The following is a 12211-nucleotide window of genomic DNA, read 5'->3' as shown; positions in this document are numbered from 1 at the left end:
TTCATGAGTTCCGTGAGCTGAGGACCAGCCTTGCAAAAACAACCCCAGAGCATGTCACTGTTGGGTCAGGGGATACAGCTGCAGTTGGGACACCGACTTCATTGTCTTTGAATGACCAGAGCCCCAGAATACCTCTTCCAACACCTGCACCGCGACGTTCACAAGTGTTTGATCTTCCGGAGTCTCAGGAGTCAGTCTCTCAACCACCACTGGTTACTACTCAGTCGATACCAGCAGAACCTATCCAGAGGCCCAGAGAACTGTATCGGACTGAGCCAAAAATGCCTGTTTTTCAAGCTGGAGAAGACATGGAGAATTATATGAATTACAGCGTCAATTCGTCTTGAGAATGACATATACAAGTTCTGCACAGTGGTCAGAGGGATTTTAAGCAATTCTTCTTGCAGGACAGTGGCCAGGTCACTACGTGATGCTGGTGGAGGAAAGCGTTTCCTGACTCCCTCCTCCAAAACACCCCAAAGTGGCTCTATAATATTTAGATCTGGTGACTGTGCAGGCAATTTCATGTTCATCAAACCAATCTTTCACCAGTCTTGCTGTGTGTATTGGTGCATTGTCATCCTGATACACGGCACTGCCTTCAGGATACAATGTTTGAACCATTGGATGCACATGATCTTCCAGAAAGGTTCGGTAGCCCTTGGCAGTGACGCGCCCATTTAGCACAAGTATGGGGCCAAGGGAATGCCATGATATGGCAGCGCAAACCATCACTGGTCCACCCCCAAGCTTCACTCTGGGCATGCAACAGTCTGGGTGGTACGCTTCTTTGGGGCTTCTCCACACCGTAACTCTCCCGGATGTGGGGAAAACAGTAAATGTGGACTCATCAGAGAACAATACATGTTTCACATTGTCCACAGCCCAAGATTTGCGCTCCCTGCACCATTGAAATCGACGTTTGGCATTGGCATGAGTGACCAAAGGTTTGACTATAGCAGCCCGACTGTGTATATTGACCCTGTGGAGCTCCCGATGGACAGTTCTGGTGGAAACAGGAGAGTCGGGGTGCACATTTAATTCTGCCGTGATTTGGGCAGCCGTGGATTTATGTTTTTTGGATACAATCCGAGTTAGCACCTGAACATCCCTTTCAAACAGCTTCCTCTCGTGTCTACAGTTAATACTGTTGGATGTGTTTCGTCCTTCTTGGTGGTATGCTGACATTACCCTGGATACCGTGGCTCTTGATACATCACAAAGATTTGCTGTCTTGGTCACAGATGCGCCAGCAAGACGTGCACCAACAATTTGTCCTCTTTTGAACTCTGGTGTGTCACCCATAATGTTGTGTGCATTACAATATTTTGAGCAAAACTGTGCTCTTACCCTCTGCTAATTGAACCTTCACACTCTGCTGTTACTGGTGCAATGTGCAATTAATAAAGATTGGCCACCAGGCTGGTCCAATTTAGCCATGAAACCTCCCACACTAACATGAAAGGTGTTTCAATTTCATTGTCCAACCCCTGTAGTAGTAAAGCGAACCCAGGGAGAAGAGTGTAAACTTGTACAGAAGCTTTCCCGCTCCTCCCTCCATCTTATTTTAGACTCTCTATTTATCCAGTAACACTATTAAGAAGCTCCCCACTGTACTTTTTCTTTATGTATGAATGGAATGAGTAGCAGCCGTGTGACCTGGCTTTGTATGGTCCTTGTAAATAAACTAGCCCTCGTGTAGCCCACTCCTGAGTGTGTATGTGTCCTGAGTGCTAATTGCTAACGGCTTACTACACACCACACAACCTCTAGGCCTGGAGCTTCCTAATTCCCCACCTTAAAGGTGAAGTTAGTGCAGTCCAGTGTTACAGTACTTCATTGTTATAACACTATGTGCCATAGTAGAGCCAACTGGAAAACATGAAACCTCTACTAAATATTTTTACATGTATTAATCTCAATTTATCTGTGGATAATTTCACACTACCAGCATGTTATTTCAGACTGTGGGAGTGACTCGAGTGCCTGGAGGAAACCCACACAGACGAAGGGAGAACACACCACACATTGGCCCGAGGATGGGATTAAAACCAGCACCCCGAGACCCTGGAGCTCTGTGGCAGCAGCCCAACCTGCAGCAACACAGTGCAACCCAAGTTTCTGTTTTATTCAATGTTAAACAAGTAAAAGTAAACAAAAAAAAGTTTATCTTTGTGGAGAAAAGGTTAGTGAGAGGTTATAAAAAGGGTCCTATTGAAAAGGAAATGATCTCTGGTCTCTGGCAGGCAGAGTGCCGCAGGAATTACCTGGAGATATGTGGTAGTAACACTTCCCAACGACTGAGATAAACCCCAACCCTGCACTTCTTACCCACAGAAAACTAGAAGTGGTGACTAGGCCGATGTTTGAGAGCAGTGGATAATCATAACTCCCTAAAACCCTGTCCCTGTACACATAAGAGAACAAAACAGGGATGGAATGTAACTTGCCAAAAAACGATTCTTCTCGCTCCCCACGTCCCACCCCCTGCTGGCCTGCGCTAACACTGCATGTCCAACAGCACATAGATTTATACATAATATTCATGTAGCAGACTTGACGGGAAATTTACAAAGGATTATCTTTATTTTTGACTGTTTCCAAGATCACACCTATGACATAGTCTGCTCTTGCTCCCTACCTTTTCTAATCCACACCCACTACTGTTCCCATTTTCTGTTCCCACATACGTTTACTGTTCCTCTGGCTGTACCCCAACACTTCACGCCAAAGTGCATTTCCTTCCCTAAGACTGAGGCTGTGGACGGTCTTCTTTTTAACCAGTCCATCTTTTCTGCATTTCCAGTTGATTCTGCTTCCCTTTCTCTTGCTCTCTCTTCTACAGTTTGCAACTAAAACTACAAATTGCTCTTTTGATCCACTTCCTACATCCTTAACTACAGCCTTTTTGCCTGCTCTGCTTTTTTATCTTATAACTCTTATTTATCAGTCTGTGCTTCTTGGTCAGGTTCCCATGCTTACAAGATTGCTGCACTTAGTCCCATACATAAACAATCCTAGTCTGGACCAATCAGGTTCAAACATTTACAGGCCAATTTTTATCGTTCTCGTTCTAGCTAAACTCCCCGAATGCACTGTCGACAGTCAGCTACAGAAATACTTAGTGACTGACATTTTCTTTAGCAGAGGCTTGTACCCAGAATAATTCACAAAAGTGCTTAGTGGAGACAGAATGCGTATCCTAGCAAGTACAATAGACCTAAGTGCAGCCATCAACATAGTGTGTCACTCTATTTTTCTGTCAAGACTGCATTATCTGAGCATCAGTGGCACTGCCCTGGATTGGTTTATATTTTACCTAACCAATAGAAAACAGTTTGTCACCCTCTCTGGTCATACTTACAATGATATATGTCCACAGTCACGCTACAACAGAAACCACACTATAACCACCTCAACTGTTAGTCCTGTTATTGATAAACACTTTACCACCTTCTCTTTTCCAGCTCACTGTGCTGTGTACAAACCTCGATAGTGTTGCACCAGTCAAGGCCAAATAATTTAGAGAGAAAAAGCTAGCTCCATGGTACAGTGATTGCCTGCATACTTTAAAACAGGCTGCTTGTAACTATGAACGTAAATGGAGACACATAACACTAGAATGTATTCGAATAGCATGGTGGCACCGCCTCTCTAACTACAAACATGCCTTATGTGAAGACAAATCACAGTACATCTCTTCCCTTCTAGAAAACAACAAAAATGGATTCAACTCTTTGTCGAATCTGTCAATTGTCGCCTCTGATTTCTGTGGTAGTGACATCGGTCACATCGGCTCGTACAGATGAATGTACCACCTGCCCTGAGGTACACTTCCAACACTGTCAATGAAAATGATGTTGCTGTCTTAGCGCAAATTGACTCTGCAGCTTCTTTTACTCGCCCACAGATTCAGTCACCACCTCCTGTCCCCTCTCACATCTTCATTAGCATATCTGAAACAACTTCATATATACTGGATGCTGTACCAACACAGTTATTTAAACATATCTTACCTAAAGTCATTAGACTATTGCTTGCAATAACTATCACATTCCTCAGTACTGAACATGTACCAGTAATCAAGACAGTTATTTAAAATAAGCCAATCTTGACCCTCTTGGCTTACGAACCACAAGTCAATAGGAAAAACCTCATTTATTGCTAAAATCTTAGAAAACTTTGTGTTACAGCATTCATTACGTTTTTCAGTCTGGATTTAGACCAAATCATAACACAGAAACAGCTCTAACGAGAGTAACCATGACTTACTCTTTCCACTTGATAAGTTCTGCATCTCTATTCTGGTCCTGCTTTTACATAGTAGCACTGCTTTTCCTGTCTGTTGCTTGTTTATTTTTTGCCTGGCCCCTGGATGCTTCTTGCAGGGTAATCCCTCCCCCTGCTCTACCATGAACTTATTAACGCCCTCATTTCTGCCCCCTGTCTGGTTTTCTTTCTTTTGTCTTTCTCATGCTCAAAAATACCTTGTTGCCGTGGCTCAGACTGATGTCCTGATCCAGCTCTGCCCTATGCATCCTGTACAAGATCTTGTCCCACCATACTTGGCCATGCAATGTTGTTGTCATAGCCCAAATGGACTCTTTAGCTTCTTTTACTCTTCCACAGAATCAGTCACCACTTCCTGCCCCCTCTCACATTTGCATTACCAAATATTTACATTAATATTTTATATAAGTCATCTCGACCAGTTCACATTTTCTGTTCTGTTATTTGTTGTGGTCTCTGGTTTCGGCTTTCGAGTTCCCCTTTATGAGTCTTGGTTCCTTCCTCGTGTGCTGAGGGAGATTTTATTTGCCTGTTGTCCCAGGCTTGCTCATAGGAGGCTTGGACCTGGATCTCTTTAAAGTGACACATGTCTCTGGCAGCTGCTGTGTGGCCTGAATGTGCTGCTCTGCCTCTCACTGAGCAGAGTGCACCCCTCGCTCACAGAGCAGTCCTGGCCACTCTCTTCTATGCTGAGGATGTACAAAGTCGCTTGACTTGTTCCTAAGTGCATTTTTGAAAAATAAAATTGCCTGGAAGTTACTAAAATTGTCTCTTTGTATCACCCTCTGTTGGGTGATAACTGTGTATGTGAAGAAAACCAAAAAAAAAAAACATGCACTCATGAGAACAACTTGAGTGTGTGAGGAAAATCAGACTGTGATTAGTCCAGATGTCTTTCGCCGAAACGCACACAACTATCAACATCTTTACACTGGTCTGTACAACTTTACTGTATCATGAATGTTTTTTTCCTCAACAATTCATCCATACATCGTTAATCATATGGTACATGAAAATATGCACAAAATGTATATTTCTTTTAATATAAACAATTCAAAGAGCAATAAACCTTGAAATATATACTCTGTCGATAAGGTGAAAGCTTCAGGAAAGCACACTAACATCACTCTCAATTACATAATTTCAAAATGACCTGCCAATAATGCAGCATAAAATAATCCTAACACCTGATCAGACAATGATCAGGGTGGCACAGTGGCTTGGTGGTTAGCATTTTCACCTCCCAGCGCTGGGATCTTGGGTTCAAGTCCCATCTGGGTGGAGTTTCCATATTCTCCCTGTGTCTGCGTGGGTTTCCTCCGGGGTCTCCGGTTTCTTCCCACAGTCAAAAAACATGGAGGTGAGGGGAATTGGCTTCTCTAGTAACTGTCCTGGTCTGTGAGTGAATGAATGTCTGTATGTGTGTGAGTGAATGGATATGGATTGCCGCTCTGTTCTGGGTGAATTCCTAGTGCCCAATGCAGTCCTCCAGGTGGACGGTCTTTTCTGGTTGAGAGTACGCTGTGCGCATTTGGCTGCCGCTTCTCGCCAGTGTGTGTGTTCTGAGCAGTGGAGATTGTAAAGCGTCCTTTGGTATCTAGAAAGTGTAACGATAACTAACAATGTATATGATTTGACCAAAATACTCCTGCAGTCTTTGAAGAAACTTTGGTAAAATGACCGTACCTCAGTCTATTTGAGCCCAGTCACTCAGTCTTTCTGTAAATACAATATAATGCTGATGCAATTCACTACAGAGGAAATGAGGAGCTGTGTGAGTTTCAGACAGAGACAGACACGCTGTGTGACATCAGCTTTTAAGAAAAGCTCAGTTTACCTCATGCACATGAAGTACAGTGACAACGGTGTTTTCGAAACTCTCCACCTTAGAGAGCGCTTAGTACACCTCTGTTACGTGACCTTTCGTGTGGCCTGGAGAAAAAGCCTTTTTTATTTTTTAAATCATTTTTAAGAATATCTGTATCCGTGTGGATGGGGTCTGACTTTATGAACGGACAACATTATTCCTTTTCTATTATCGTTATTAAAACCAATAAAGAGGACTTATGCAATTTATAAAACGAAGGTAAGTAACGTAGAGCTTTCTGGAAGTTTGTGGAACTGAGGCTCTGGTTAGTCAACAATGAATGCTTCCAAAATTTGAATAAAAAATACATAGTTGTGTAATTAAGTGTAGAGGCTTTAAAAACTGCAGCACAAAGTGTTAACAACAGTAAAAGACAAATATTTATTTCAAAGATATAAATGCTTTACAGGTCAGTAGCAAAAATGCATTATACATAGAAATATACGTATGTATGTATATATTAATGTATATATTTTTTAGAGATATAGATTCATACACAAAGTACAAGTTTTTTTCTCTACTGTAAGATTAATTAGATACATTCTTAACTCATGCTGCTCTTTTCTCCTGTGTGAAGTACATGCAGAAAGAAAACTAAAAATAGACTTCAGTGCTAAACACTTGTGGACGAAACCAGATTTCCATTGCTGACTCTGATAAACTGCTCAAAGCAAAGAGGGTTCTTTACTAAAGGTAATAGTTGTATTTAAAACATCAAAAGTTCATAAGAACTTGTTGTATATGAATGGGAGTAGCACCTTTTTTTAAAATGGTTCTATGCAGCACCAAAAAATGTTTCTTGTATTTTATGTGTCCAGCTGCTTACAGTAAAACAACCTGTCTGAAGAAGCAGTTCACTGAGCAGAAACTAACTATTTTACACGTTTCTATAGAGATCTCATTAATAAAGAACCCTTCTTTAAGATAATTTAGTAACAATCTACTATACATTTTACTAAATATAAAGCCATATGTCTAATATTCAAACAATAAGCCTACACTCTTACAACAGAGGATTCTTAAAGTGTCCTTTATTAAAAACAATTGTTTAGAACCATTTCAACTTCAGAGAAGCTTTTAATTATGAAATAGTTCTTTGTGTGTAATTGGTTCTATATAAAATTCTTGAAGGAACCTCCTATTTAAGGAAACCTTAATGACATTAAACCTTTAATGACAATAAAGAATCACTTGAATGACTGAAGTGTTTATTGCATGGTGAACTGTTTGGAAGATTGTTGGAGAATGTGTTGTATGTTGATGAATGATTTCGCCAGGCGCAGAACCATTTCTTCAATTGTTTGTGGTTCTGTACAGAACCATTTTCTTTATGAAAGAACCCTTGAGGAACCATTCATTTTTAAAAGTACCCTAAAAGGACCCTAATATTAAAATGCGATTTTATGTTCTCACAAATCAGGTGTAGCAGAAGCAGACAAGGCTTTGCTGAGCGTTTAATATCCTCTGATTAAACCATATCAGGGTGGGCTTGCTGTGGCTATATAATCTTTGTGGTGGATATTTCTGAGGAGCGCGAGTGCACCGTGCTCCTCCTCTCAGACAACTCAATGCTGAGTATTTTGCACTTGTTGAAGCAAACTGGAAATGACTGTTTCAGGGCCTTAACGACTAATCTCCTGAACTTCTGGCCAACGAATGCGTAGATGATGGGGTTGAGGCAGCAGTGACTGAAGGCGATTGTCTCCACCCACTGCATGGACAGCCCCAGGTTCTGCTGCCATTCACAACTTTGTAAGTGCCCCGTGTGATGAAGGAGGAACAGGAATGTGACCACGTTGTAGGGCGTCCAGAAGACAAAGAAAACAATAATCAAGACCATGATGAGCCTGATGGCTTTGTGCTTCGTCTGAGACCTCATGTGGTACAAGGTGGGGATGATCTGAGAGTAGCAGAACACCATGACGGAGAGGGGGAGGATCAAGCCCAGGATGTTCAGCTCTATGTAGCCGAACTGCCTCCAATAGGTGTCTGGGGGATATTCTGGTTTGCATGTTGATCCGTTCGACTCCTTCTTCTCCTCTGAGAATATCATGGTTGGCAGGGAAGCCATCAGACAGATTAGCCACATAAAACAGGCCACACCCATTCCCGCTTTGGCTGAGTGGTGCTTGGAGAATAGAGAGGCGTGTGCATGGACAATGACAACATAACGATCCACCGTCATCAGGATCATGAAGAAGACACTGCCGTAGAAGCCCAGCATGAAGAAGGACGTCACAGCCTTGCACATGAAGTTCCCAAAGATCCACTGGTTCATGGCGGCATAGTGGGCCCAGAAGGGCAGAGAGAAGAGGAACAGCAGGTCAGACATCGCCAGGTTCAAGAGGCACACGTCTGTCATGTTTGATCTATGGTGATATTTGATGAGGACATACGCCACCAGGCCGTTGCCAATGAAGCCCACTATGAAGACCATGGTGTAGAAAGTTGGGAGGAAAACTTGGCCGAAGGCTTGTACATTGCCGTTGTTGCAGGGTGTGGCCTGGCTTTCACTGGAATTGTAGTATTCATAATAATCTGTTTAAAAACAAACACAAAACTATAAACAGTGCTGGATGTTAATTAAATAAAAAGGCTTTTTCACCAACAATGGAACACTTAGTAAAAACGACAACAGAGTACATTTAAAAGTGCTTTAACTGAATGGGCATTCATTCCTTCACCAGTTTTTTACTTGCAGTAAGACCCCCATATTGTCACTTACCTCACAGCTTGTGTAATTTCTATAGAAATGTATTCATTTAAATAGAATGATCTGGAGCATCAGCAGAGGAGCCTAATGTGACCATACCAATGCCAATCATAGGCCAGAGATGTGTTACAAGCCCCAGCACTGGGCTGTGAACTCTTATAAATATATAAATAAGGGTGCTACAAAGTGTTCTTTGAGTGATGCTGTAGAACAACCACTTTTGGTTCCATTAAGAACCACTTTTTGTTGATAAAATTTAATGGGTAAAGAACGTTAATATCAAGTGATAAATTTTAAAACGTTCTTCACACTCACACATCTCTTAAACAAAAAATGCTTCTTTATGGAGCCAAATGTGGTTCTTCTATGGCATCTCTCATATAACAGAGAGCAGTGGAACCACACTCTAGGGCAATGACACACCGCTGAGTGAAATGTGTTGAAGTGGATCTAAAAATCCTTTATCAGTACCTGACTTCACCAATGCTCCTGTGTCTGAATGCCATCAAATCCTCGCAGAAATGTCCCAACATCTAATTAAAAGACTTCCCTGAAGAACTTATTAGAGCTGCAAAAGAGGACAAAGGATCCACTAATAGCCTTCATTTCATAAGTAATGTTCCATAAGCAGGTGTCTAAACACAGTTGGTGGAAAATGAAACATTCCCTTGGAGGAATGTCCAAAATTCAATAAATTCAATAAATGTGTTAATGTTACAGTAACTTAAGCTGATTGAAAAAGTGCTAGGAACTGGTGGCAGTTCAGATTGAAGAGCATTTCTCTTGTTATCAACTTTACCATTGTGCTGCCCTGCCATCTTCTGGAAACTCTGGGCAGTGTCTAGCCTAAAATAGTACAAGGAACCACATCATAGAACGCCTGTGCGTAAGTCACTTAAATTCCTTTCAAAAGATTTAAATGAATTAAAATACAGAAAATAAACCCATTATATTCAGACCTAATTTCCAGGTTTAAAATCCAAGGACCCCATCCCAACTCTGCAATTTGTAAAACCGTCTGAAACACTGTATGCTGCACTTTAGTGTCTGCATTCAAATTAATAACAACAAAGCAGTTGTTTCCAGACTTATCAATAATTTAAAAGAAAAAGGCCATGTCTCTTTACCTAGGCTGTAGCTCTCTATGTCGTTGCTCATGTTGAATTAGTCCAAGAGCTGACTCACATCTCCGAGGCAGCACCCTGTGTTGGCGCTTTTTATTGAGTGGTGCAGCTACAGTTTCCTGAGGCGGTCTTTCAGCACTGAAAAAAACAAACAAATAGGTTATCTATATATATCTGTCTGAACTCATACCCTGGCTATGAGCGTGTTTAATTGTACTGAGGAAATTATGTGTAAATGCATTGATGACTGATTTTAGAAATATGCTGGGATTACACTAAGTTTAGTTTCTAAAAAACTTACATGGTGTAAACTGTGCATTTGGCAGTAAGAAATATATTTTGATGAAGTTTGCTTTTACAAAAAAAGGAAATAGGAAGTTCACTGTTTGTGGTGTTGTAACGTCTGAAGATTTTAGACATTAGCGCACAATTTTTTTTTGCAGATATTATTTATTTAAACATTGTGTTGTGTTTTTACACATGACATGTTTTATCATGTTTTAAAAGAGGTTATTATTTGGAAAGTGAATGTTCCTAATGATCAGTGAATATCTTGCTCACTATTTTCATATATTAAAAGTAGACAGCACATTTGCAAAGGACTTTATCTTTATTCTTGACTGTTTCCATTTAACACAGCATGTAAATTCCCTCACTCATGATAAAGTTCACAGCTATGACGTAGTCTGCTCTTGCTCCCTACCTATTCTAATCCACAACCACTACAGTTCCCACTTTCTGATCATAAGCTTATGTTTACTGTTCCTCTGGCTGTACCCCAACACTTCACGCCAAAGTGCATTTCCTTCCCTAAGACTGAGGCTGTGGACGGTCTTCTTTTTAACCAGTCCATCTTTTCTGCATTTCCAGTTGATTCTGCTTCCTCTTCTCCTGCTCTCTCTTCTACAGTTTGCAACTCAGTTTTTATCCTCACTTCCTGATTCTCATACTGTCAATCCTTCTTACGTTGCTGATATCTTTACTTCCTCTAAGACTACAACTTGCTCTCTTGATCCACTTCCTACAACCTTAACTACAGCCTGTTTACCTGCTCTGCTTTTTTATCTTATAACTCTTATTTATCAGTCTGTGCCTCTTGGTCAGGTTCCCATGCCTTACAAGATTGCTGCACTTACCCCCATATTTAAAGAATCCTAGTCTGGACCAATCAGATTTAAACATTTACTGGCCAATTTCTATCGTTTTCGTTCTAGCTAAACTCCCTGAATGAACTGTCGACAGTCAGCTACAGAAATACTTGGTGACTAACATTTTCTTTAGCAGAGGCTCTTACCCAGAGCAATTCACAAAAGTGCTTAGTGGAGACAGAATGCTTATCCTAGCAAGTACAATACCTAAGTGCAGCCATCAACATAGTGTGTCACTCTATCTTTCTGTCAAGACTGCATTATCTGATTATCAATGACACTGCCCTGGATTGGTTTATATTTTACCTAACCAATAGAAAACAGTTTGTCACCCTCTCTGGTCATACTTACAGTGATATCTGTCCACAGTCACGCTACAACTGAAAACACACTATAACAACCTCAACTGTTAGTCCTTTTATTGATAAACACTGTACCACCTTCTCTTTTCCAGCTCACTGTGCCGTGTACAAACCTTGATAGTGTTGCACCAGTCAAGGCCAAACAATTTACTCTAATAGAGATCTCATTAGTAAAGAACCCTTCTTTAAGATAATTTAGTAACAATTTACTGTATATTTTACTAAATATAAAGCCATATGTTTAATATTAACACATTAAGCCTTACAACAGAGGGATCTTAAAGTGTCCTTTATTAAAAACAATTATTTAGAACCATTTCAACTTCAGAGAAGCTTTTAAGTATGAAATAGTTCTTTGTGTGTAATTGGTTCTATATAAAATCCTTGAAGAAACCTTCTCTTTAAGGAAACCTTAAAATCGGCTCATTGGATAGTTTACTAATTTACTAAATAAAAACTCTTATTATTAATGGTCAAATAATAATCCCATACTCTTTAAAAAGGTGTTCTTCAAAGGTTATTAATAATGACAAAGAATCACTTGAATGACTGAAATGTTTATTGCATGGTGAATTGTTTGGAAGACTGTTGGAGAATGTGCTGTATGTTGATGAATGATTTCACCAGGTGCAGAACCATTTCTTCAATTGTTTGTGGTTCTGTACAGAACCATTTACTTTATGAAAGAACCCTTGAAGAACCATTCA

General features: G+C 40.6%; 1 protein-coding gene across 3 annotated transcripts; it reads right to left on the bottom strand.

The window, feature by feature from the left end:
* Positions 1-6572: 6572 nt before the first annotated feature.
* On the bottom strand, positions 6573-10052 carry LOC136708835 (C-C chemokine receptor type 5-like). Of its 3 annotated transcripts, none has more exons than XM_066683682.1 (2): positions 9998-10052; positions 6573-8695 (listed from the first exon to the last, which is right to left on the bottom strand). In XM_066683682.1, exons 1-2 carry the CDS (start codon positions 10026-10028, stop codon positions 7656-7658), a joined length of 1071 nt encoding a protein of 356 aa, XP_066539779.1. In that variant the 5' UTR covers positions 10029-10052; the 3' UTR covers positions 6573-7655. The 3 variants fall into 3 exon arrangements, with proteins under 3 accessions (XP_066539779.1, XP_066539781.1, XP_066539780.1); XM_066683684.1 differs by having other exon boundaries at positions 6573-8717; positions 9998-10035; XM_066683683.1 differs by lacking the exon at positions 9998-10052 and adding an exon at positions 9342-9439.
* Positions 10053-12211: the final 2159 nt, after the last annotated feature.

Source organism: Hoplias malabaricus, chromosome 10 (genome assembly GCF_029633855.1).
Source record: "Hoplias malabaricus isolate fHopMal1 chromosome 10, fHopMal1.hap1, whole genome shotgun sequence".
Classification (NCBI taxonomy): domain Eukaryota; kingdom Metazoa; phylum Chordata; class Actinopteri; order Characiformes; family Erythrinidae; genus Hoplias; species Hoplias malabaricus.
This window is presented reverse-complemented; position numbering and strand designations above follow the sequence as displayed.